The following is a 26,998-nucleotide window of genomic DNA, read 5'->3' as shown; positions in this document are numbered from 1 at the left end:
AGACCACCCTTCCTTGCAGCTGGGTGCATTCCTCTGTAGTATTAAATATCTGAACAGTTCTTCAAACGGTACTGAAAAGAGATGCTCCTTAATAAATCCCTTAGCTGCTTTTCAAGGAGAGAGTGATGCTATAATGAACTGTTAACTATTTACTTTATCTTGTGTTTGGTACAGATTGTTTAGAAAATCTGTTATGGGTCCCAGGGACAAATTTCAAAAGCTGTTTGTTTTTTAAGACTACATTTTTATACAGGAGAGAATGTTGTTTATAACTCTGTTAGGCAACTTTGTTCTTATCTCAAACATAGCTTGAAGAATATTATCTCCTTTTGGCTAGCCATGCCAAAAATAATATAATTATCAGCTGTATAGAACAGGATTGTTTCAGAGTTTTTCTTTTTTTCCCCTTTCCTCCTGTTCTGCAGACAGGTTTTATAGCACAATATTAATTTGAACTCTTTTCAGGTTTAACTAATAATCATAATCCTGATTCTCAAATGCATTCTGGCTTGTTAGTCTTAAACTAGTACTTTAAATCAGCATGTGTTCATTTTCTGTTTACTTCATCTAATAGTGTTCTCTATAATGGTTGGCTGCTTCAAAGTTACTTTGTCTTCTACAGCTTGCATTGAAGGGATCTAACTACGGTGGACTACTGGAGCGACATTATATTCATACAAAAAATGTGGAGCATGTTGTAGACAGTTTACGGTAAGAGCATACAGATTAGTGATGGTCTGTGACAGACTAAAATAATTTTTCACTAAATATATCTGGGGTGACCAAATGTCCCTGAAGTCTGGGAATGTCTGTTTTCAAGGTCTATACTGGATTATTTTACAAGAACTCGCATCCTATATCACAAACCCTTGCTCACTCAAGCTATTTGATGTTGACTGGCTGGCTGCCTTGTCACATTGGTTTCAAAGACCATTCCTACTAGGTCTGTAGCATGTTGTCCCCTCCCTGCTCTACCCATGAGATCTGTTTCTTTAGATTCTTTATTAACTTGATCTGTTACTCCATATGGAGTAATTAGACTGAGATTATGATGTAAATAGATCAAAGGTGTACAGTGTATAGTGCAGCCTGGTCCCAGGAGCTGTAAAGTAAATAAGATAACACTTTAAATGTACAGTACATTGGTTGATCAGAAGTCAAATTGTAGTAAATGCAGATAATCCCTTTTAAAACTGAAGGCTGAAGTGAGGGTTTTTTAAGGAAGAGTTTGAATAAAGAAGGTGGTGATTTCTGGTTAGACCAAGTGTATCTAGTGCATGAAGTTTCTGGCTAGAGCAAACAAATGACATAAATGTTAGTGATTGTGTACACAGTGGAACAACTTAGCGAAATACCTTTCACAAAACTGATTTAATTAAAATGTTGCGTACCTAGCCTTTCATACACAAGGCATTTTAAGTCTTTTAACTATTTTTTACTTACTCCCCCCAGGATAATAGCTAACTCGTTATATTAAATGTGTGGTACTAGTTCATATTATGTAGAGCATGTCAGAGTACATTGACCAACAATATCCATAAACTAAATATAATTGTACTGCACTTCGTTGTTAGGATATAAATATTCAGGCCTGTCTGCAAAGGCCTATACTTTAAGAATTTAGGTGTATTCTTATCACTTAGCTAGTTATAGAGGTATAAAAGAAAGAATCAAAATCACTGTCTGCCGATGTAAGGGCCTTCTCTTACTGTGACAGTCTGAGGCCCTGTTCTTAGGCTAAGGGCAGGTCTACACTTACTTCCTGGTCCGGCCATAAGCAATCGATCTTCTGGGATCGATTTATCGCGTCTTGTCTAGATGCGATAAATCGATCCTGGATCGATCCCGGAAGTGCTCCAGCTCGGCGAGAGGAGTACGCGGCATCGATGGGGGAGCCTGCCTGCCGCGTCTGGACCCGCGGTAAGTTCGAACTAAGGTACTTCAAATTCAGCTACGTTATTAACGTAGCTGAATTTGCGTACCTTAGTTCGAAGTGGGGGGTTAGTGTGGACCAGGCCTCTGTAAGGCCTTTGGCTAAGCAGCAGAGGTAGCCATAAGCTGGGAAGTGAACGGTCACATCCTCACATTCTAAACTAGTCACATTGAAATAAGGCAATCTGGGGCTGTTAGAAAGGTGATCCAATCTATCACCTCCAGACAAAGGGAAGAGCCTAAAAGATTTAAAGAAAACTTAAGTTTAATAGCATCCTGTCTGGCAAGAACTCACTTATCAATAGCTGTGATGTGAAATCCTCATTTCTGTATTGTTCTATCACTGTAGTATCCACTTCCCTATTTGTTTGTCTGTATAATCTCTGTCTGGTTCTGTGATTGTTTGTCTGCTATATAATTAATTTTGTTGTGTGTAAACCAATTAAGGTGGTGGGATATAATTGGTTAAATAATTATGTTACAGTGTGTTAGGATTGGTTAGTTAAATTTCAGTAAAATGGTTAAGGTATAGCTAAGCAGAACTCCAAGTTTTACTATATAGTCTGCAGTCAATCAGGAAGTAAGAGGGAAATGGGAACAGGGAATGGGGGTGGAGAATTGGAATCATGTTTCGCTGGGGGCGGGGAATGGGAACAGGGACACAGGCAAGGCTCTGTGGTGTCAGAGCTGGGAAGGGGGACACTGAGGAAGGAAACTGGAATCATGCTTGCTGGAAGTTCATCCCAATAAACATCGAATTGTTTGCACCTTCGGACTTCAGGTATTGTTGCTCTCTGTTCATGCGAGAAGGACCGGGGAAGTGAGAAGGTGAAGGAATAAGCCCCCTAACATTCATATTCCCCTGAAAGCTTGAATTAGTATGCTATGTGGTTCCTTGTCAAACTATCTCTGTATCTTTTAGGAATGAGCAGATCGAGGTCCGTCTTGTTAAACGCCGAGAATATGATGAAGAGACCGTTCGATGGGCAGATGCTGTTATATCAGCAGGAGGTATTAACTTGTTCCTGGGGAAAGGGGTCTTGGATTTAAGTAAATTTTAGTAGATGTGTTTGAAGCAGTATGAAGAATTAAAATGTTTCACTCATTAGAAAGTATACCCATTTATATTGAAAGTATATCTGCTATAATTAATTTGGCAAAAGTAAATCGGGGCATAATTAAATGGCTTGTCCCACTTACCCTCTTTTCCCTCTTGCTTTAATTTTAGAGTTTTAGGAAGTGAACACAAATGCTTAGTGGCTTTGGGGAAGTTTGTGTGATACAGCATGAAATATGTAAATTGTAAAATTGAATAAATGCTCAACTTGTGTAAAAAAACAAACAGTATGTTCTGCTAGAGACCCTGTCATGCTTAGGTGTCTGTGGTAATAAAGATGAGCAATTTATTTTTCTCCCACTACTTTCGCTTTCCCCCTAAACCAAATCTCTTGCTCACACTCACATTCATCCAGTTAGCTTGTTCATTGAATTAAAATAATAGCCAGAAGACTAAACCTACTAATTCAAAGACTGCTCATAAAGAGGGGGGGTCCCAGTGCAAAACATATACCCTGTCAGCTGTTGGGATTCTTTCCAGATAGTTGTCTCTAGATGCTTCTTATGGGTTTCATCTTTAGTGTTAGCCTTTGGATAGTAGGTGTTTGACAAATTCGAAGGCCTCCAAATCCCCTCTCCTGCAAGTTGGGAAGAACAGTCTCTCTTCTTCTTCATTCATACAAAATTTCTTTGCTGCTGCAAGGGGGCTCTGGTCTCTGCTGCTCTACCTCTTTCCTGGTTGTTGCTTTTGAGGGAATGTCTATTACTTTTTCTCCTTCCCTTTAGCCTCTGACTTTTGGTGGTCCTCCCCAGTGATAGCTCCACTACCCACCCCTGCTGCTGCTTATTGCTTTCTAAAGTAGCAACAGAGAAATTGACCTGATTCTTGTCAGTTTCAAAGCTGCATACACAGTTCTGAATAGCAGCAGTGAAAACTGATGGAATTCTGGTTTTTACTTTGTTGGAAAAACTATAATTATCAGGAGAGATACTGGAGCTGTTTGCAGTGTATTCTTGGGTCTATATTAGTTCACACTTGCTCACGTTTGGAAGATCCTCTTTGCAAACATGAGGGCTAGAAATTTAATATGTATTTTCGAACGAGAGCTTAAAATTTAAAGAAGTTGATGGTACATACTTGGGAAAGATTCCTACTTGACCTGAGTGGTGGATTTTTAAAGCCCCGTTATTAGGAAAACATCTAAGACCTCTGTTGGATAATAAACAACTGGAAGCCATAATTTAAAAAGAGAACATCATGTACAATTGAAGCAGAACTAAAACCCAAATGCTATTTCTGAAGTGCATGATGTATTACAGATGTACCTTATTCCCCTCTCGTATTAGGTGTAGTTCTGATAAAAAAATAATTAACAGCCCCTTTTTTCTTAGAAAAGGTAGCCTAGACGTTTGGCTTTTCTTAAATTCCAGTTTTCATTAACATATAAAAACCTCCACAGATGCTAATCTAAGATTTTCCAGTGCAAAATATATTGTCCAAGCATCAGATAAGTGGTGCTTTCAGTGCTGCTCCATTGTGCTTCTTATAAACCTTGGATTTTCACTGCAATTCTGAATTCATTTAATATCTTGGCAGTACCCAACATTCAGTTTGAAGGCCAGACAAATGTTTTCAGTGCAGAATAACAACTCATTGTTTTATTTTTGTGCAGCCTATTTAACCTACTGCCTGTATAAAAACATAAAGAATACGATTGCTACGTTAATGTTTGTATATGACACTCAGTTTAGTTTGGAATACTTAAATTCTTAAGTAAAAGTAATCAGCTGTTCTTTATGCTGTTTTTCTTTAGGTGATGGCACAATGTTGCTGGCAGCTAGTAAAGTCTTTGACAGATTTAAACCAGTTATTGGAGTAAATACTGATCCAGAAAGGTAAGAACACCACATATGGGAAAGCAGTCTCTCTACTTAATGTAAACCACAGTACTATATATACTAAATAGAGTACAATTATTACTCAGTCTGCAGTTTTAGTTATCAGATTAAACTGCTGCCATTATTAAGGTGAACAGTATTATCAAGCAGATATGTTTTTACTTATAGCTATAGTCAGTAGCTCTTTCCATCCATGTTCATGTGAGCCTAATATCATTTGAATCCCATGCTGGCTCCAAAGCAAAAAGCAAGTATACACTTGATGAATGGAGATTAACTACTGTTGTTTCAAGGTGAGAATATTTCTTGCTTCCGGAAAGTCTCTTGACTGCTGTTGGGCTTTTCCTAGGCTAGAGTTGTTAGTCTTTTTGTAATGCGAGTTAATTGACAGGCGACTCAAGCTAATAGAATTGTACATGATCTAAACACTCCACAAATGCTTTTCCAGAGGACACAAGTTTGTTCCCAGCCATGGAACCAGGAACAAATATTTGTCCATGAACAAATGTTTACAGTGTCTAGATTTGCACATGCAATCATGTAAACTCAAGTTAATTGTGTCAATTAACTACTCCTGGGGGAATTCTGTGTTTAAAAAAAAAAAAATTCTGTGCACAATATTTTAAAATTCTGCATATTTTATTTGTCAAAATAACACCATATAGTCACACCATTTTCAATTATTTTGGTAATTTATTTCAAAATACCTGTCAGCAGATATGTCTGTAGCAATAAAGACAACAAAAAAGATTCAGGAAATGTTTTTTGACAGATTCCTTACTAGGCATATTAATAAAGAACTTTGAGTAGTAATTAATTTAAACTACAATAAAGAAATTTATTTCCCGCACCCCTCAGAAACAGTGCAAAGGCTTCTGGGGATCAGAGGTAATGGAGGAGCTGAAGGAGAGGCAAGTAATTGCTGGGAAGGAGCCTGGGAGTGAACCTGGAGGGCTGTTGGGTGTCAGTGGGAGAAGTATGGAACAGGGTTTTTTTGTGGGTTTTTTTGGGTGGGGGAGAGGGAGGGATTGTTAGGAGTTGGGGAGCCTCCCTCATGCAGTCAGACACATTTGTCCCTGTTCCTGTGTGTCCCTGCACCCCTAGTCAGCTACCGTTCCTCCCCCTATTCCCATGAGGCCTACACCCCCACTCAGCCACCCTCCACCCCCATCCTCATGTAGCCCTGCACCCCTCTCCCACTCAGCCCCTGGCTCAATGCTGTCACCCCACTAGCTCCTGTGACCCCCTCCAGCAGCCCCATGTGCCCCACTCAGTCTATCCCCCCCATATCCTGTGCCTCCTCACCTGGCCCCGTGGGCAGGGTGCTGTGAGGAAAGCATCTTCTCTTTCTCCCTCTCCACAGCTGGCTGCTCTAGCCCTGAGCCAGCTGCCCTCTCTTCTGGCACCACAGCAGCCCGTGGTGGGCGAAAGGTGTAATTGCAGCGCAACTCCAGCAGAATGTATTTTCTGTGGGGGGGGGGGGGAGAACATGAATTCTGCACATGTGCAGTGGTGCAGAATTCCCCCAGGAGTAAATTAACAGCGGGACCAGACCAAAATCTCTAGTCTAGACAAGGCCATATGGAGTTAAAGTTGAAGACCAAGATCTTCAAAAATAGGAGTCTAAAGTTAGGCATTTAAATCTGTGTTTAGACACTTGTCTGATTTTTTTTCAAAAATGCCAAGCACCCAATAGTTCCTGTTGAAAATCAGGCAGGTGCTTAAACATAGTTTTCCTTAGAATGACTATGCACATCTGCATTCCACTGCAGATGTGTGCGCATCCAGTGCACTCAAGTTGGAGACTTTTGCCAGCAGTACAACTACGTCGACTATGTGTCTCAGTTCTCTTTCTGCTCTCAGGTGAGGGCATAAAGAATGTGTGTCCGCCACCTACCTCTCAGCTCCTTCCCATGCCTGTGATGAGAGGTGGAGCCCCGTAGCATTTGCTTCAGTTAACCAGTGTCTCTAAAACTTATAGTATATAGTTAGCAGTGGTTAGTGGTATAGTTAGTTAGAAAGTTGCAGTTTTTGTAGCTAGCCTGGAGGACTTTAGTGTGGGGGAAAATTCCCAGGTTTTAAGCTGTATGCCACATGCAGGGCTGTCATCCTTGTCAGAGATAGGCGGAATTGCTGCTTGATTTGTCTTGGGGAGGGCCGTGTGAGGGACAGATGTTTATTGTACCTCCTTCCCCACCACAACCGAAAAATAGAGGATTCACCTCATGAAAGAGGTGATGTGTCCGGGCATTAGAATTGAGCTCTTATTGTGAGGCAGGGGACTCAGAATCAAACAGAAGTGCCCCTCCAACTCCTTCTGATTCAAAATGCAAGTCTAGTGACAAATGTCACGCTTCATCTTTCCTGTCAGCTTTCTCAAAACAATGCAGGCATTCTGATGCTGATGAGCTTGGAGTCTTGGACTTCCCCAGAAAATTTCTGGTAAGTCCTCTGGTACCAGTTTGAGGTACACTGGTCCTGTCTGAGGCATCACTTCTGACTTGGCACCTTCAGGGCTGTTGAGGCCCCATATTTTTACCTGTGCTGGATTCTTAGTCCTCCTTTCACCCATTTCAGTCTTGCTTGGCTCCCCATCAGCACCATCTGCTCCACTGACATGCTTACCTAAGGTGCCTTCCATGGTGCAGGCCATCTTGTCTTCTCAGGGTGTGTGTGTGAGTCCTCCTTTGTTTTCCCTACTAGACTGTCCTTTGGTGCAACCAGTGTCAGCTCCCTAATGCACCTGGCACCCTTGGCTCCATCTGTTAGTCAGCTATCCAACCAATTAGGCTGGCACCGATCATTTTGTCTGCGTTCCCTCCACCCCAACCCTTGCTTCCCTTGGACCTTAATGTGTGTCTATACTTGGGTCATGTAGAACATCAAGGGGAACTGCTCCTCCATACTCTGAGGATGTTTGTTTCTTCTTCCAACTCTGAAAGAGGAGCCTGTCACACCTTCAAGGTTGTTTAGATCATCTTACAGGTCTTTTACCACTACAAGACCCCAAGGTCAGCACTGATCTTCCTATAAGGAAATCCTAGCATGGGGTCTCCCACTGTGGTTGGCTTAGCTTGTGCAGTATCCTCCAGGACTTACTGGTCTTGGGCTTCTCCAAGAGACTGTAGACCTCCATCACAGTCACACTCTAGGAGGAAGTCTCCTACTTCCTCACTGAGGGAAACTTCTGCTCAGTATCCTGCTACTATCCTTCAATCCACTGAGCTGGACCTGTGGAGGAGGAGGAGGAATTAACGGAGGTGCCGTTAGATCTTCCTCCCCATGTTTCTCCATCTTCACCACATAAGGCAATCACTTCAGAGTCCTGCCCTCCCCCCAATCTCTTCCTGGAGGACTTCAAAGTCTTTTGGGACCTCATGAAGAAGGTGGCCTCTTCTTTAGGGATGCAGGCAGAACCTGTGCAAGAGAATCCACATACTCTCCTAGATATTTTACAGTCTCCTGCACCAGGAAGAGTTGTCCCATCACTGAAGCCTTACTTCAGCTAGTGAAAACTCTCTGGCAGACTCTGGCCTTTATACCTCCTTTGGCAAAGCAAGTGAACAGATGATAGAGTCCCTCCTGATTTTGACTGTTTCTTTATTCATCCAGTTGATGATTCTTTGGTAATCACAGCTGCTAATGACTATTCCAGTCAATCTCATCCTAAGGTTGCTCCCAAGGATAAGAAAATTAAGAAGCTGGAGTTATACATACAAATGGTTTATTCCACCATCACTCTTCAAATGAACCTCACTAACTATTGGGCTCTTTTGTCAAAATATTATTTTATTAATTACTCTGCAATTTCCAAATTTGCTGACAGGTTGCCAGAGGAATATAAAGAACAGTTTCTAGCTCTGATTTCTGAGGAGCATCTTATGGCTTGTACATCCCTCAGGCAGCCATGCCACTGATACAGCTTCGTGTTTTGTAGCCACTGCAGTCATCATGCAGCATTCTTCCTGGCTGTGGCCTTCTGACATTCCAGGGGAGCTTCAGGGCACAATAGAGGACTTACCTTTGGAGGGTTCTGTACTGTTTTCTGCTGAATCAGATGACACTGTGTGCACACTGAGGGACTCCTGCATAATACTTTGTTCGTTAAGAGTTTATAATCCAGTTACAAAGAGGAAATCATTTAGGCCCCAGTCTTACTCCAAACCCTATTTCCAACAGAAGTCACAGGGTATGTCTACACTACGAGAGTAGTTTGATTTTACTTAAATCGAATTAGTGGAACCGATATTACAAAGTCGAACGTGTGTATCCACACTAAGAACAGTAATTCGACTTTGTGAGCCCACACTAACGGGGCAAGCGTCGACATTGGAAGCGGTGCACTGTGGGCGGCTATCCCACAGTTCCCGCAGTCCCCGCTGCCCATTGGAATTCTGGGTCGAGCCCCCAATGCCTGCTGGGTAAAAAAATGTGTCGAGGGTGGTTTTGGGTAACTGCCGTCATTCAACCGTCACTCCCGCCCTCCCTCCCTGAAAGCGCCGGCGGGCAATCAGTTCGTGCACTTTTCTGGTGAGTGACAGCACGGACGCCACAGCACTGCGAGCATGGAGCCCGCTGCAACCATCGCTGCAGTTATGGCCGTTGTCAACACCTCGCACCTTATCATCCACCTTTTTCAGAGGCAGATGCTGAGAAATCGGGCGAGGAGGCTACGGCAGCGCGGTGAGGACATTAAGTCTGAGAGTGGCACAGACCTCTCGCAAAGCACGGGACCCTGCGCCGTGGATATCATGGTGGCAATGGGTCATGTTGATGCTGTGGAACGGCGATTCTGGGCCCAGGAAACAAGCACGGACTGGTGGGACCGCAGAGTGCTGCAGGTCTGGGATGAATCACAGTGGCTGCGAAACTTTCGCATGCGTAAGGGAACTTTCCTGGAACTTTGTGAGTTGCTGTCCCCTGCCCTGAAGCGCAAGGACACCCGGATGCGAGCAGCCCTGACTGTCCAGAAGCGAGTGGCCATAGCCCTCTGGAAGCTTGCAACGCCAGACAGCTACCGGTCAGTCGCGAACCACTTTGGCGTGGGCAAATCTACCGTGGGGGTTGCTGTGATGCAAGTAGCCAACGCAATCGTTGAGCTACTGCTCTCAAAGGTAGTGACCCTGGGAAACGTGCAGGTCATCATAGATGGCTTCGCCGCGATGGGATTCCCAAACTGCGGTGGGGCTATAGATGGAACTCACATCCCTATCCTGGGACTGGAGCACCAGGCCAGCCAGTACATTAACCGAAAGGGCTACTTTTCAATGGTGCTGCAAGCACTGGTGGACCAGAGGGGACGTTTTACCAACATCAACGTCGGATGGCCGGGCAAGGTTCATGATGCTCGTGTTTTCAGGAACTCTGGTCTGTTTAGACGGCTGCAGGAAGGTATTTACTTCCCGGACCACAAAATAACTGTTGGGGATGTGGAGATGCCTATAGTGATCCTCGGGGACCCAGCCGACCCGCTAATGCCCTGGCTCATGAAGCCCTATACAGGCGCCCTGGACAGTGAAAAAGAACTCTTCAACTACCGGCTGAGCAAGTGCAGAATGGTGGTGGAGTGTGCTTTTGGCCGTCTCAAGGGGAGATGGAGAAGCTTACTGACTCGCTCTGATCTCAGAGCGAGTCAGTATCCCCATTGTTATTGGGGATCCCCATATCCCCATATCCCCATTGTTATTGCAGCTTGCTGTGTGCTCCACAATCTCTGTGAGAGCAAGGGGGAGACGTTTATGGCGGGGTGGGAGATTGAGGCACATCGCCTGGCTGCTGATTACGCCCAGCCAGACAGCCAGGCGAAGAGCCCAGCGGGACGCGCTGTGCATCTGGGAGGCTTTGAAAGCTAGGTTCCACAGTGAGCAGGGTAACCTGTGACTATTAAGTTTGTTTAAAGAGAAGCTGAACCTGCCCCCGTTTCTTTACCCACTTATTGTTGACTATCCTCTCCAGTTACATACCCCCTTTACCCCGTTTCCCCCCTTCCAACACACCTTTAAAAATAAAATAAATGGAACTCTGTTCATTAACACAGTTTTCTTTATTAAGGGTTTCGTGGTAAAGGGTTGAAACTGGGACACAGACTGTGGTGGGGAGCGGGTGTAGTGATGGAAAGGACGCTTCTAAACTCGAGGAATGACAGGCTCCTGCTCCTAGAGCGGTCCGCAGTGGTGGACTGGTTGTTTCAACGGAGCCTGCCACCCCTCCTTTTCGGGACTCTGTGTGTGGGGGCTATGTGACTTTGTGGCGGGGGAGGACGGTTACAGATCCCCTGCTGCGTGGCTCTGTCATCCAGGCTAAGGACCGCTGCATAAGATCTGTAACCGCCCTCCCCCGCCACAAACTCACATAGCCCCCCCACACAGAACATGAAAACCACCTCCCAGACTGACCAGGGTGCCTAGTGACTGCAGTGTGTGTGTGACCTGCTGCTGAACCTGCCCCCGTGTCTGTACCCTGGTAAAGGTGACTGTCCTCTCCAATTACCAACCCCCTTTCCCCCCTTCAAACACACACTCCTCTAAAAGAACCTGACGGAAACCGTAATTAAAAGAAACGTATTTTTTATTAACAACTACACAGGTAGGGGATGACACTGGGACGGGGGCTTGGGTGAGGTGCTTTTGGAGTGAAGGAAAGGACTTATCAAAACTTTGGGAATGAGAGCCGTCTGGTACTTGAGCGGTCTGCAGGGGTGGAGTGACTGTTTTCACGGCCCCTGCCGCCCCTCCTTCTTGGGACTTTGGGTGAGGGGGGGATGGGACTTTGTGGCGGGGGAGGGCGGTTAGAGATAGACTGCAGCGGGGCTCTGTCCTCCTGCCTCCGGTCCTGCAGAACATCTACAAGGCGCCGGAGCGTGTCCGTTTGCTCCCTCATTAGTCCAAGCAGCGTTTGAGTCGCCTGCTGGTCTTCCTGCCGCCACCTGTCCTCCCGTTCGCTGTGTGATCGCTGGTATTGCGACATGTTCTCCCTCCACTGGGTCTGCTGTGCCGCCTCGGCTCGGGAGCAGCCCATAAGTTCAGAGAACATCTCGTCCCGTGTCCTTCTCTTTCGGCGCCTAATCTGCGCCAGCCTCTGGGAGGGGGATGCCGGGGTAGGTCGGGAGACACTCGCAGCTGTGGGATGGGAAAAAGGGAGTGAATTCCTCACAAAGATACATTTTTGTGAACAATGAACATAGTCTTTCTCTGTGAACAAGACCATGCACAGCACCTATCACATGCGCACTCAGGACAAGGTCGAATTTTCGGCCTTCCCATTCAGTACCTGGGGTCTTGGAGTACAGATCACACAAGCGGGGCAGGACAGCGGAATTCGGGTAGCAGGCGGACATGGTAAGCCGTAGACTTTTGGCTGCTGAAAGCTTAATTTATAGCAGTGCCCTCCTTTCACGTTCAAAGCAATGCCCCTAGCGTTGGCCAGTTCCTGCTGCCGGCAATCCGGCCAGCATGAACTCTGCCCCTGTCCCACCCCCCTCGCGGCTATCCCCGGGAAAGATCCCTGTATGCTGCCCCTGTCCCGCCTCCACCGCGTGGCTGTAAACCGCCGGTTACAGTTATGTAAAGGAACAGACAATCAGTCCCAATAGTAACATTCCCCTAATTTAAAGCAGGTCACCGTGAGTGATATCACTCCGATGAGGATTTCGGACACTGAGAAAGACCGTATGCTGCGTGAATGCCAGCAAAAACCAGGGCCGTATGCGGCCATGCTGTGCGAGGCACTGATCCCGGAGTACTTGCTGCTAGCCTGGCGCGGAAAAGTTTCCTACCATGGAGGACGCAATAAGGCCGCTCTCCCCAGGAACCTGATGCAAAGGCTTTCAAATTACCTCCAGGAGAGCTTCGTGGAGATGTCCCAGGAGGATTTCTGCTCTATCCCCGGACATATTGACATAATTTTCCAGTAGCTGCACTGGCGAGGACTAAAAAGTAGAGCGCCTAGGGCAAAGTAATCATGAAAAACCCATTGTTAATATTCCATTCCTGTTCTGTTCAAAATAAATGTTTACATGTTTAAAACACTTACCGACTGATCCTTCCCCTGATTCAGGGTCAGGGTTATCGCCTTGGGAGGGTTGGTAGGGGATCTCCGTGATGGTGATGAAGAGATTCTGGCTGTCGGGGAAATCAGCGTTGTAAGCGCTGTCGACTGCCTCGTCCTCCTCATCTCCCCCGTCCGCGAACATCTCCGAGGAAGCGGCCGTCGACAATACCCCATCGTCAGAGTCCACGTTCAGTGGTGGGGTAGTGGTGGCGGCCGCACCTAGAATGGAATGCAGTGCCTCGTAGAAACGGCATGTCCGGGGCAGGGATCCGGAGCGTCCGTTTGCCGCTTTGGTCTTCTCTCCCATCCCTTTTCAGGGACTCCTCTCACAAGCACTTGCTGAGAGAGGAGATCGAGTCCCTGCTATGTTTAGGAGCCATAGAACCAGTTCCTGCTCAGCACAGGAGGACCAAGTACTTTCTGGTCCCAAAAAAAGAAAAGAGGGGATGGAGACCTATTTTAGATCTAAGACTTTTAAACAACTTTGTGAAAGCACAGAAGTTCGGGATTCCTCTTGTAGGAATAATTTAATCATTGGGTCCAGGGGATTGGTTTTCGGACCTTGATCTTCAGGACGCATATTTTCACATTGCAATTCACTCACCTCATAAGAGATTCCTTTGCTTTCTGGTCAGCCAGGACCACTTCCAATATTGGGTACTCCTATTCAGACTTTCCTCTGCTCTGAAAGTATTCTCAAAGGTTCTGGCAGTGGGCTATCAAGGACCAGTCTTACAAGGTTCTTTTTGCCGTAAAGATAGCCTTCGCTTTTTTCCTCAGGCTAGGTCTCCAGCTCATCATCAAAAAGTACACGCTGACCCCTGTACATGCCTTAGGGGCATCCTTATATGCAGTACCAGCAAGATTTTACATCGCCACAGAAAGACTCATGACTATCATACCTCATTGCAAAGATTCAGCTAAGCCAGCGGACTTTGGCAAGAAATTGTCCCCAACTCTTGGGACATATGGGAGCTTGTACCATTGTAATACATCATGCAAGGTTACACCATTGCTGCTTCCAGGGGTGACTCAGAACAGTTTATTCATGGAACAAAGAGAGTCTGGACAGAGTGATATCAATCCCCCATAAAGTATGAGACGTCCTCGCTTGATGGAAGGATCCTCATAACATCTGTGTGTGTGTCCCCTTTATCCAACAATTACCATAATGACAGATGCATCTTTGGGAGGAGGGCGCATCTAAGGACACATACCACTCAAGGCAGATGGTCTACTCAAAAAGTGCATTTGTATATCAACCTTCTGGAGCTGAGGCCAGCTAGGAATGCCTTATTCACTTTCTCCCAGTATAGAGACAAATCTGTCGAGATCATGACAGATAACATAGCTTGCATGTTTTACATCAATCAACAAGGGGGAGTGAGATCCTCGTCTCTTTGTGCCGAAGCAATAAAACTATGGAACTGGTGTATAGTCAGTCACATCCTCATTATGGTGATGTATCTTCCAGGCATACAAAACAACACAGTAGATGCTCTCAGCAGACACTTTTCCCAAGATTACAAGTGAGAGTTGGATTCTTGAACTCTCAATCACATCTTTCTGGTCTTGGTGTTTCTAGAGTTGAGCCTTTTTGCCACTTCCACCAACATGAAGTTGAGATAGATTTGTTCAAGAGGGGGTCTCGGCCTTCATTCACTGGGAAAACCTTTACTCATTCCATGGATGAGGAGCCTTCTGTATGCATTTCCCCCAATGCATCTAGTATTAGAAGTGGTGAACAAAATCAAGCAAGACAAGGTCATACAAATAGTTCCAACGTGCCCAAGACCGTTCTGGTATCCTTACTTCATTCACCTGGCCCTTTGTCAAGTAGTGTGTCTTCCGACCATTCCTCATCTCCTCTTTCAAGATGCTGGTCAGACCTTCCACCCCAACTTAGGAATTCTTCAGGGCTTGGTTACTCCATGGTTTGTAGGAATAAAGACTTCCTGTTCCACAGAGGTACAACAGGTGATGTTAAACAGTAGGAAAGGATCCATGTGAAATATTTAGCTCCAAAAGTGGAAGAGCTTGAACCATTGGTGTGACCAGCATTGCCTTTCCTCCATTCATTCTTCCCTCTTGGCTTTTCTTGACTACCTTCTGAAATTGAAAGTCAGGATTATCTGAGTTTTATCAGAGCCCACTTGGTGGGAATGAAAAGCTGTTATAGCCCAGTTGAGGGATTTTCTGTATTCACTCATCCCATGACATTGAGGTTTATCAAGAGATTGAGGAACCATTTCTCTCAGATTAAAGAATCCATTCCTGTATTGGATCTAAACTTGGTACTTTAGGTGTCCTATGAGACCTCCTTTGAACCAATAGCTCCCTATTACCTCCTAAACCTTTCCACAAATATAGTCACCAAAAAGGCCATCACCTCTGCCCAAAGAGTCAGGGAATAGGGGGTGTAATGGTGTGCACCCCTCCCCATTTACAGTATTTTTCAAGTGTGAGGTTTTGTTACATCCACATTTTAAATTCTTTCTTAAGGTATTCTCTGAATTTCATATCAGCCCTGGTCATCCATCTCCTAGTCTTTTTTCTGAAACCACATCACACCAGGGAGGACATTGGAAGGGGGTTAGCCTTCTGTCTGGACAGAACCAAGCTGTTTTGGAAATCTCCCATCCTGTTTGTATCAATTGTTGACAGAGCCAAAGGGATCACGGTTTCCACTCAGAGACGCTCCAGGTGGATTTCTGGATGCATTATTTCTTGTTATGAATCTCCTGATATACAAACTCCTCCTAGAGTATATAGCCCATTCCACAAAATCTCTCTCTCTCTCTCTCTGGCATTACTCAAACATGTTCCTATTGTGGAGATTTGCAAGGCTGCAACTTGGACTTTGATACACACCTTCGCCAATCATTACATGGTGGTCCATTCTTCTAGATCAGAAACTGCCCTTGGAAATGCAGTCTTGTCTTCGATCTTGGAATCAGTTCCGAAGCTCCCACCTCTGGCTGAGGGTACTGCTCGGTAGTCACGTGAAGTTAAGCACCCAAAGGGCAGTACTCAAAGAAGGGGAGATTACTTACCTCATTTGCTAATTGGAGTTCTTCGAGCTGTGTGTCCCTATGGATGCTTCACCGCCAGTGCTCCTTCCCCTCTATTTTGGAATCCGCTCTAGGGACTTTGCAATGGAGAAGGAACTGAGGGTGGTTCGCCTGCGCAGCCCTATATCGCCTCAGTGCCGGCCATGAGGCTGTGTACAGCAAGCACATGCACTGCTACCGAAAATCTCCAATCAAAATTGCATGGGTGCATGCACATCTGAAGTGAAGCACCTAGAGGGGGACACATCTCAAAGAACTCCAGTTACTGCACAAGGTGAGTTAACCTCTTCTTCTATGGTCTGTTTAAAAGTGATGCCAAACAGTGAAACTGATGAGGTTCATACCTGCTGTAGTGTACAGACAGCACTGGAGATCTGTTCAAGTCCCAGAAAGAAAGAAGAGGTTAAAAAGCTCTGTTTGGTCTGCTATCAACAGGCTCCCAAAAGTACCTGCCCAATTAGTAGGGCTATTAGTATGTTATATATCGGGGTAGCCAACCGGCGGCTCCAGAGCTGCTTGCGGCTCCTCAGAAGATAATATGCAGCTCCTGGCGGGAGCTGACTCTGGGGGAAAAAATGGTGGGTGCTCAGCACCCACTGGCAGCTCTATCAGCCCCCCTCTCCCTCCATCCCCCCAAGCGCCTCCCGCCAGCTGGCAGCCCTGCATCTCAGCCCAGCACCTCCCGCTCCCTTCCTGTGCCTCCTGCCTACCGCAATCAGCTGTTTCGCAGCCAGCAGGAGGCTCTGGGGAGGAGTGAGGACGCAGCGCCCAACCCCTCTGCCTCCCCCAGCGCCTCCTCTTCCCTCCCCTTGCCTCCTGCCCACCACGATCAGCTGTTTCGCGGCCAGTAGGAGGCTCTGGGAAGGGGAGGAGACGGGACATGGCTCACTTGGGGGAGGGGGTGGAATGGGGCGGAAAGAGGCGGGGCGGAGATGGGGCAAGAAGAGGTGGGGTGGGGGTAGGGACTTGGTGGAGGGGAGGAGTGGGAGGCGGGGCCTGGGGCAGAGCCAGGCATCCAGCAACCCTTGGCCCATGCCTGTGTCTCCTTAAATAAAGCACACAGTGACTAGCTGGTGTGGAAATTTTTAATCAAAATTTTTCTTACACCATCTAACAATGGAAGGCAAGTGCAAATGGAAAAGAAAATTCACAGATGAAAATTGAGGCTTCCAACAGGAGTGGGAGAATAAGTACTTTTTCATTGAACGTAATGGTAAGACCATGTGTCGTCTTTGCCAGACATGTGTATCTCAGTTCAAATCTTCAAACTTGCAGCGTCATTTCACTTCTAGCCATGCACATATGGATCAAGAATTCCCACAAGGTTCTGAACTCTGCACTTTAAAACTGAAAACTTTGAAAAAACAAACACACGTAGAAGCCCAGTTCTTCACCAGATTTACCAACTGATCGCAGACTGTAACATTGGCCTCCTATTATGTGGCTGGCACATAGCCCGTGCAAAAAAGCCCTACTCTGAAGGCGAGTTTATAAAAACGTGCCTCACTGATATGATTTTAATCCTGTCACCAGAGAATGAGAATCTACAAAAGGAAATTTCTGGCCTGCAGCTTTCCCGCCACACAATAGAACACAGACTCTCCAACCTGAACAGTGACATCAAATCGCAACTGCACTTGCAACTTCAGCAGTGTGAGTATTTGAGCATCACTTTGGATGAGTCGTGTGATGTACAGGGTAAACCTCAATTATCGGTATTTGTCCGGACTGCGTCTGACGACTGTGTTGTAAGGGAAGAACTCCTTGATATCTTGTCACTAAAGGACGGAACTCATGGACGAGATCTAAAGGAGGCATTGATGTTGATAGTTGTGAAACACCACTTCCCTTTACAGAAGCTCACTGCCATTGCAATGGATGGGGCTCTGTCCATTTGGGGATCTGTGAATGTATTAGTAGGGTTTTGTAAGTTTGATGAGAGCTTTCCCGAATTTTGGACATTTCACTGTATTATTCATTGGGAGCAACTGGTATCTAAAAATTTCAAATTTGATCATGTCATGAAACCTGTCTTGCACATTGTGAATTTCATTCGCTCAAATGCACTCAATCACAGACAATTTCAAAATCTAATCGAAGAACTGGATGAAGATGACTTCCCTGCCGATTTGCCATTTCACTGCGCAGTTCGATGGCTCTTGAGAGGTAAAGTTATTTCCTGTTTTTTAGAGCTCCTGAAACCAGTAAAATTGTTTATGGAGGAGAAGCACAGAAAACACCCTGAGCTTACAGATCCTGCGTGGGTTCTAGATTTGGTATTTCTTGCAGACATGCTGCTGCATTTGTATAAACTAAACGTGGACTTAGAAGGAAAATTCCAGTTGCTGTCTGATCTAGTGCAAAGCGTATTTGTGTTCATGAACAAACTGCAGATGTTTCACGGACAAATGCTTGAGGGAGAGCTGACGCACTTTCCTTCAATGTCACAACTTCAAGCCAGATCAAAAGAAGATGCAGCAGGACCCCTAAAACGGAGCACAACTAGATATACGAGCATGATTAAAGATCTTAAGGACAATTTTGAGGAAAGATTCCAAGATTTGCAGTGGAAAAGAGCTCAAATCAGATTTCTGATTGACCCTTTTAGTGCTGAAACAAATCGTCTGAATCCCCCTTTAGTCACTGATGAAGCAACATCCCAGATGGAAATAATAGAACTTCTGGAAGATGACAGATTGAAAACTGTTCAGAAGACAGAGGGGACCCTTACTTTCTGGAAATCTGTACCAAAGGATAAATACCCCAACATCAGAGGTGCAGCCCTAAAATTAATCTCGATGTTTGCCTTGACCTGTCTTTGTGTGTCTGTTTTCTCAACACTCAAACATGTGAAATCCAAGCACTGATCCATTTTGAAAGACAGCCACTTAAGAGAACTGCTGCGTGTGAACACAACTGAATACAAACCAAACTTCAAGGGAATTGTTGGAAGCAAAGATTGCCAGAAGTCCCGCTAAGTAAAAGGTTAAGACAAATTGTTATCGTTGACTATACATTATAAATGCATAATGTATATTTATTAAAGTATATGATTGTGTGTGCATATATAGAGCTAGATATATACACACACACAGATATACGCATACAACCATTATATATTACTTTGGCTCTTTGACAATGTATATTGGTAAATTCTGGCTCTTTCTCAGGCTCAGGTTGGCCACCCCTGTTATATATGTACTCATGTGGCCCCCTGTCCGCATAGTATCAGAATGCCTCACAAACACTTTAATTTCAACAACCACTATGAGTAGGAAAACAGTCTCTCCATTTACAGAAACACAGATCAAGTGACTTGCCTATGGTCATAGTAAGCTTGTGTAAGTAAATCCATTTCCTCATTTCACATGAAATATTTGGTAGCCTAAGGCATTCTGCTCTTTTGCATCCTATTAGTCAGAGCTGCCGTGGCAAAAAGCAAAAACCAAACAAATACCTTTCATATGCCAGTTCAGATTGAGGGCAGAGAAATACTGCTTAGCTGCCAGTTTTTAAAAGACATGTTTGAATATAGTACTGGTGAAAAGTGGTTTGAGAACCCTGGAGACTGAAGTCTTGTAGCCACAGAAAAGGTACATAAGAGGCAGTGCAAGTTTGCCCACACTTCTTCATTGAGCCTTAGTCCTGTCCTTTAGGGATAACAGCGTAGGTCTGTGCTGTGTAATTGTTTGCTTCTTTGCAAGAATTGCCAGCAAGATTGCCTAGGTATATTTGTTGTGATTTTGAATGTATACAACTTGTCCACTGAGATGAGTCATATTCTGTTTTCACATAGGCTACCAAATAGCCACCTGGTAGCAGTAACTGCCAGTAGCATCCTTGTCTGGATTTGACTCCTCTACCTACAGGTGAAGGGCTCTATAACCCATTGCCACTGAATAATGCCTGACTTCCTAGTGAGAGAGATAACAACCACAGGAAATGAAAATCGAACTTTGCTTTGATGTAGCTAGCAGAGCCCTCCCAAAAGGGTCCTATTCTCACTGATTTGACTGCCACCTCTATTGTTCTGTCGTCTTTTCACTTTTAGATCTGAGGGCCATTTGTGTTTGCCTGTACGATATACACACTCCTTTCCAGAAGCATTACAGAAGTTTTATCGTGGTGAGTTCAGGTAGGATTCTATCATCTTTGTTTTTACAAAATATATTTCCTGAGGAGAACATGTGTAATGATGGGCAGTTGTACAAACAAGAGAAGAAAATTAATAAAATAAGTGCATTATATCATGAACTGAATTTTGAGGCTTAACACCTTGAAGGATGACCGTGAGCCTTTGTGGTTAAGACATTGAATTGGGGTTTGGGAGACCTAGGTTCAGTTTCTAACTCTACCAGAAACTAATGATGTGCCCTTGGGCAAATGACAAAACTCCCCATCTTGGTTCCCCATTTGTAAAATACTTCCCTCACAGGATTGTTGTGAAAATAAATTCATGAATGCTGTGAGGCACTCAGTACAGCGATAGGGCCATATTAGTATCTAAAGGGATAGAAGGGTAACTAATTCCGACATTATACAAATTGCATAGTTAATCACTGCTAATGTGAGGGTCTTGCAATTGTTAATAGGGTGGCTTAGGCACGAAGTAAAACAAGGGAAGCATTTTGGTGCAAATGCTTGCTTGTTAGCTATAGCTACTAGACATTTGTACAAGAACTGATGAGCAGGTAACTAATAATAAATATAATAATAATTAATGGAGATATCCCATCTCCTAGAACTGGAAGGGACCTTGAAAGGTCATCGAGTCCAGCCCCCTGCCTTCACTAGCAGGACCAAGTACTGATTTTGCCCCAGATCCCCAAGTGGCCCCCTCAAGGATTGAACTCACAACCCTGGGTTTAGTAGGCCAATGCTCAAACCACTGAGCTATCCCTCCCCCCCAAACTAGAACTAAGCATGATCTTAATGCAGTTTGCATTAGAGGGCAAGCTCTAACTGTGGAACAAACAATGCTATGAAACAGGCTAAGAATTGTTCCCATGTACATACCAAATTTGAGACCTTTATTGAAAGGGAAAAATATTTGTGGAATTTTAATATACCCTAAAACATAATTTGTATGTTAACATTTTTGCTCAAGAAATTGTACTAGTCATGAAAATAAATCTCATAATTGCAGTGTATTATTGTAATGCCTAGGAGGGCCAGACATGGACCCTTTTGTGCTAGGAACCTTACATGTTAATATTTGGTGCATTTTTATTTTTTTTTACTGTCACAGGCAAATTCAGTTTGTAGTCCGATTATAACGTAAACTGGATTTATGGCATGTCAACTCTGCCATGCCCCATCATGACTGAAACAAACCAATATGGTCAGTTTATCAAGACTACGTATGAATAACTAGATGATTCAATCTGCATGGGTAAATGGAGTATCACTTCAACACTGGTAATTCCAGTAGTACTCTGACCTGGTCTATAGTAAGGAAGCTTTCTAAACTTTGCACCATTTTAAGTGGCTCTTCTACTGGTGTTAATATTGGAGTCCTGGTGTGGCTGGCCTTCATGCTGCTGCAACAATTGATCAGACCTGGTCACAGCAATGTTAGATGACATGGTGTTAAAAAGCTATTGCAACTTGTAGACTTGTATGCTAGTGCTCTGGTGTTGTTAATACCTCTGGAACTAAACCTATTGTGATGAGGCTTTAGCCTCTCCACAGGTAAGATTCCAGCTTGGCTTTTGTTATAAACCCAATTTTGTCCCCTCCTCCAGTCTAAAATCCTCCAAGTTGTTATACTAGGTCTTGTCTAAGAGAGAACTTTTCTATCAGTTCTGAAGGAAATGGTACAAGGAATTCTTGAATTGTCAATCTAAAAATACAAGTGATTGCTGGAGTCCAGTTTAGCTTTTAATATCGAAAAAGCTATTTTGGATCCCTTCAGGAGGTGGCTTACATTTATTTTTTTTAATTTCCTTTATCTGAGTCCTGTACCTGTTGGACTCATGGTAACTTAGACACATGTCTCTACAAGTGGAATAGTGCCAGTAAGACTCCCAATCTCTCCTCCCCCCCACACCTAGTCTGTCTCCTTACCCAGCCAGACCAAATCCCCACCCACTCCTTTAATCTCCTTGCCCAACTAGTCCCAGCCTCCCCTTACCACATCCCTTGGCTCCCAGTCCTAGCTTCTTTTCTCCAGTGCCAGTCCCACCAGACTTCATGACTCAATCAATTCCTTTCCCGCCCCCCGGTCTGGCTTCTGTTCTGTCTGCATTCGAATCAGGTGTCATGCTGCCTAGATATCATGGGGGCGGGGGAAAGGGGGTTTGGGGATGACACAGAAGAGAGGCTCCCTGCTGTCCCTTCCAGTGTATGGCCCTGGCCCACAGCTGCCTTTAAAGACAGGGAAAGTCTGGGTTTGTCTTTGTAGCTGTGGGCTGGAGGGAGCATGTTCAGTCTGATCAGAGCTAGGAGCTGTGAGAGGTTCAAGCACATTCAGTGAGGATGGAATCTTTAGGGATTTTAGGTGCTAAAGTATAACAAGTCTCCACTGAGCACGTGTGACTTGCAGTTTTTCAGAAGCTTATAAGTTGGCAAAATTTGCATGGATTTTCATGGGGACAGCAGAAGGCACATCCATGACAGAAAATGATACCACATGACAAATTCAAAGTTCCTTCTCCAAAACCCGGGGGCACTAGAACGGCTCAAAGAAAAGGTTACCAGAATTTTTTAATATGGGCAAAACATATTTTCCCCCAGTCTCTCGCTCAGAAACCTCTGAACAATTTTGGCTGGAAATTTCCCCAAAAATTCTACCGGAGGCAGACCAATGATTAGTTTAGTAAAATTATAAGTAGGGTCTTGTAATGGGAAGTGTGGGGCACCCTTAATAGTGTGGTGCCACCAGCCCCACCTACAATAATACATAGTGCGGTGGGATGATATAAAGGTTCCATTAGCACTCATACTTATGTGTTGTCATGTATTTTTTCATGTATGGGTTTGTATAAAGTTGAGACTGCTCAACTTGTTTGAGGAACAAAATAAAACAATAAAGGATTTTATTTCAATCTAGTCTCTTTTTTTTAGGCTATCCGTAGAGCCTTCTGAGAGAGGGATGTTGTGATTTGATAAGCAAATCGTTTGCTGCTAATTACCATACTTAATTCTCCTCACCACCAAGTGGGTGGCACTGTGTTTCAATTATCTGTTTGTAACTACTTCAGATATTCAGGCTTGCTACTCAAAACTAGAGAAGAAACTGCTGTAGTTTCTTCCAGGTAAAATAGGAAAAAAGTGAGGAGGAATTGTTTCTTTTCTACTCTGGGGAATAGACAGAATGTTGCAACAATTTGGAGAGAAAAGGGAAGGACATGTAAGTACCATTCTTCTTTGAGTGCTGGTCCCTGTGTGTATTCCACTGTGGATATGCCCAGACGCAGAGAATTTGTCAATCAGCATTTAACAAAACAGAAATGGATGTGAAATACATGTTTGTATCAGTTCTGTAATTAATTTGAATTATAATTGATAGATTTGGTGGTCGAAGTTGGTAAGCTTTTTAAACTGACTTATGAATTTGGACCTCTCCTGCATTTAAAAAAAAAATATTGCTCTATCTAGTTACTTTTTGAGTATGATTCTATCAAATAAAATCATTGTATCCAGTGACTGAGTGAAATGAAGGCCTTATCTGATGAATGTTTTGACTGCTCCAACACTGGTACCAATCTTTTTTCCTTTTCTAAGGTGGCAGTGGCGGCAGCGAATCCGGATGTATCTTGAAGGAACTGGTATTAACCCTACCCCTGTAGATTTGCATGAACAGCAGTTAAGCCAGGAGCAGCACAGCAGGGCCCACGTTAATGGAAGATTCCATGATCAAAGTAGGTTGAAGCTGGTATTATGAATGTAATCAACAAAACTTAGCAGTGCTCACTTGAATGGTCAGTTGGTTGTGTAATAAAATAACTCAAATACTTTCCTAATGGACTGTTTTTTCTAAATGGACAACCTATCCTAAATTCTCAATTACTGAGGGACAATCTTCATTCATTGATATATTTTGCTTTCCGCCACCAACTCTCTGTATAACTTTTTTCATGGATAGTGTACTTGAATGCTAAATATCTAAACTGTATTCTTAAATTCATTCACCTAAATTTGCCGATTATGCACTATCTGTATCTTATAACTTTAAAAACAAACCTTGTATTTGTGGATAATCTAAGCACTATACCCAGATGTACAAACACACTTTTCTCAACCTGTATATTATATAATTTTAACATTAGCTTTAATAAAAAAATTTATTGGGGATGTAGTTATTATAAGCTTGTAAAATTGTCATAAATGTAGTAGCGCAAGCTCATGGAAAGTGGGGTTGATCCGTTAGATCAGGACCCATTCTTGGAGCAGGGACTCTGTCTTGAGTGTTGAAATATGTCTTCCTGACACTATATACATGTTAACTTCTAAAATTGTTCATATATATTAGTTGACTGTCTATTTTAAAAATTTCATCTGCCATAGCCTATAGCAAGACTTAAGCTTCTTATATGGTGTTCCTTGTATTTTGCTATTGGAACTCTTTTTAAGATGAAATTATTCCTAAAAAGAACACACTACTTTTTTTACACACTACAGTTTAAACTCAAATAGAAAAAAGAGCCTGTTTTACAGTTCCCAGTATTTGCGCTTTCTATGATAGGGTAATAGTTTTTATTACAGACCTGAAAGCCTTCATCCTAAATAGTTAATACTAACTGTAAGAATGTTGGGGTTTTAGGGAGAATGGGGGAGAGATTGACTGATCAACCCAGGTAGATGAGCATCAACAGGCCATAGGATCTACTATAGTAACTTCTCGCTTAATGTTGTAGTTATGTTCCTGAAAAATGCTACTTTAAGCAAAACGACGTTAAGCGAATCCAATTTCCCCATAAGAAGTAATGTAAATGGGGGGGTTAGGTTCCAGGGAAGAATAAATATAAATACACCTCTACCCCGATATAATGCGACCCGATCTAACACGAATTCGGATATAACGCGGTTAAGCAGCGCTCCGGGGGGGCGGGGCTGCGCACTCCGGCGGATCAAAGCAAGTTCGATATAACACAGTTTCACCTATAATGCGGTAAGATTTTTTGGCTCCCGAGGACAGTGTTATATCGGGGTAGAGGTGTGTGTGTATATATTTAGACACAGACACACAGAGTATAAGTTTTAAACAAACAGTTTAATACTGTACACAGCAATAATGATTGTGAAGCTTGGTGGAGGTGGTGGAGTAAGAGGGTGGGATATTTCCCAGGGAATGCCTTGCTGCTAATTGGGCAGGGGTCGCTGGCTGGAGGATTCTCTGCGACTTGAAGTCTTCAAATCATGATTTGGGGACTTCAACAGCTGAGTCAAGGGAGAGAATTATTCCAGGAGTGGGTGGGTCAGCTTTTGTGGCCTGCATCATGCGGGAGGTCAGACTAGATGATCATATTGGTCCCTTCTGACCTTAAAGTCTATGAGTCTATGAGCTCAGCCGAGTGCTAGTTCATCAAGGGTTAACACATTAATGTAGCCTCACACTCTACAAAGCAGCACAAATGGAGGGAAGAGACACTGTAGATGCGTGGCAGTGGCTGCAAACATTCCCTGCAGAAACTGAACATGATGATGAACCCACGCTATCCCAATGGAGTGCACCGCTCCCTCCACTTTCCAAAGTGCTGGGGTGTGGGGGGGAAGGGTGCATATGTGTGTGAGACAGACAGACACACATGGGGGGGGGGGGGGGCGAGAGAGAGACGTGCATTGCCCCTTTAAGTACGCTGACCCCACTTTTAAGTACACCGCCTTTAAGTAGATCAGCAAGCTCCCTCCATCCTGAGCCCTGTGGTGTATCCCCCCAGTCTGTGGAGATGGGGTACAGGAGTGGGGGAAGGGGGACACCCTGACATCAGCACCCCTCTGCCCCATCTTCCCCCTCACAGCAACCAGGAGGCTCCCGGGAACAGCTCCAAGGCAGAGGGCAGGAGCAGCACACGGCAGTGGGGGGAGGAACACCTGAACCGCCCGGCAAGCTGGGCAGCAGCTGCACAGGAAACTTAGGGGAGGTGATGGGGGGCTGCCGGCCCACCCTGGTTCCAAGCCCCCACCAGCTAGTTCCAACGGGCTGCTCTTCTTGCAAGCAGTGGACAAAGCAGGCAGCTGCCAAACAATGTTATAAGGGAGCATTGCGCAACTTTATACGAGCATGTTCTCTAATAGATCAGCGACGTAACAACGTTAACTGGGACGATGTTAAGTTAGGAGTTACTGTATATGGTTTCCCAAACTTTCAAAGCTGATGACTCTCCTCTAGACGAAGCAGTGTTTTTCCAATATGTGGCAGTGTGAACCCCGCTTTAGGAGTGTGAGATTGGAGTCTTGAATGGCAGTGTCTTGGGCCACATGTGCACCCTGTGCTTCCGTACAGGGGCACAGAGGGTGAGGCGGGGTGTCTATGACCCTCCCTCAGTTCCTTCTTACCACCCGTGGCAGCGAGCCAGAATCTTAGCTTTGGATAAATCTTCTCAAGCTCTTTTTGTAACATTCTGAACTCTCCTGATTTACTGACATAACACTGCCATAAATGATATTGATCTGTCTGGACTGAATGTTCACAATCAGAGCCCCCTATACAGAGGGATCCACACTGATGCATACTCAGAGGAAATAGAATGCTTACTTAGCCTACAGTATGGTTACTTACCGTACATTTATTTGGGTTCTTTGATATGTGAGTTCCACACTGATTACAACATCTTGCCCTCTATTCCTGTATTTTGGAGTCCTTAGCATCATGATCATAGAATTGAAAGGGAACCCAGAGAAAACCGCAATCACCCCCTGCCTTTTATGTTCTTGTACGGGAACATGTGGAGGCCCAGGGCACGTGTGGCTTCAATGGACACTGATATTCAAAAATTCAGATCTCACGTGGATTGTGTTCAAACATATTAACAGTGGGTTTTCCACAT

General features: G+C 44.4%; 1 protein-coding gene across 1 annotated transcript in view; it reads left to right on the top strand.

Annotated features, from left to right (window-relative positions):
• Positions 1 to 26,998, top strand: part of NADK2 (NAD kinase 2, mitochondrial) — a 68,200-nt gene that overhangs the window by 19,365 nt on the left and 21,837 nt on the right. The window contains exons 2-6 of the mRNA XM_065406343.1: positions 623 to 711; positions 2,855 to 2,943; positions 4,803 to 4,884; positions 20,059 to 20,142; positions 23,733 to 23,869. Coding sequence (XP_065262415.1) covers positions 623 to 711; positions 2,855 to 2,943; positions 4,803 to 4,884; positions 20,059 to 20,142; positions 23,733 to 23,869 — 481 coding nt within the window. The remainder of the gene's footprint in view (positions 1 to 622; positions 712 to 2,854; positions 2,944 to 4,802; positions 4,885 to 20,058; positions 20,143 to 23,732; positions 23,870 to 26,998) is intronic.

The sequence above is a fragment of the Emys orbicularis genome, chromosome 6 (assembly GCF_028017835.1).
Source record: "Emys orbicularis isolate rEmyOrb1 chromosome 6, rEmyOrb1.hap1, whole genome shotgun sequence".
Classification (NCBI taxonomy): Eukaryota; Metazoa; Chordata; order Testudines; family Emydidae; genus Emys; species Emys orbicularis.
Note: the sequence above shows the minus strand (reverse complement) of the source record. Positions and strands in the feature narration are given on the sequence as shown.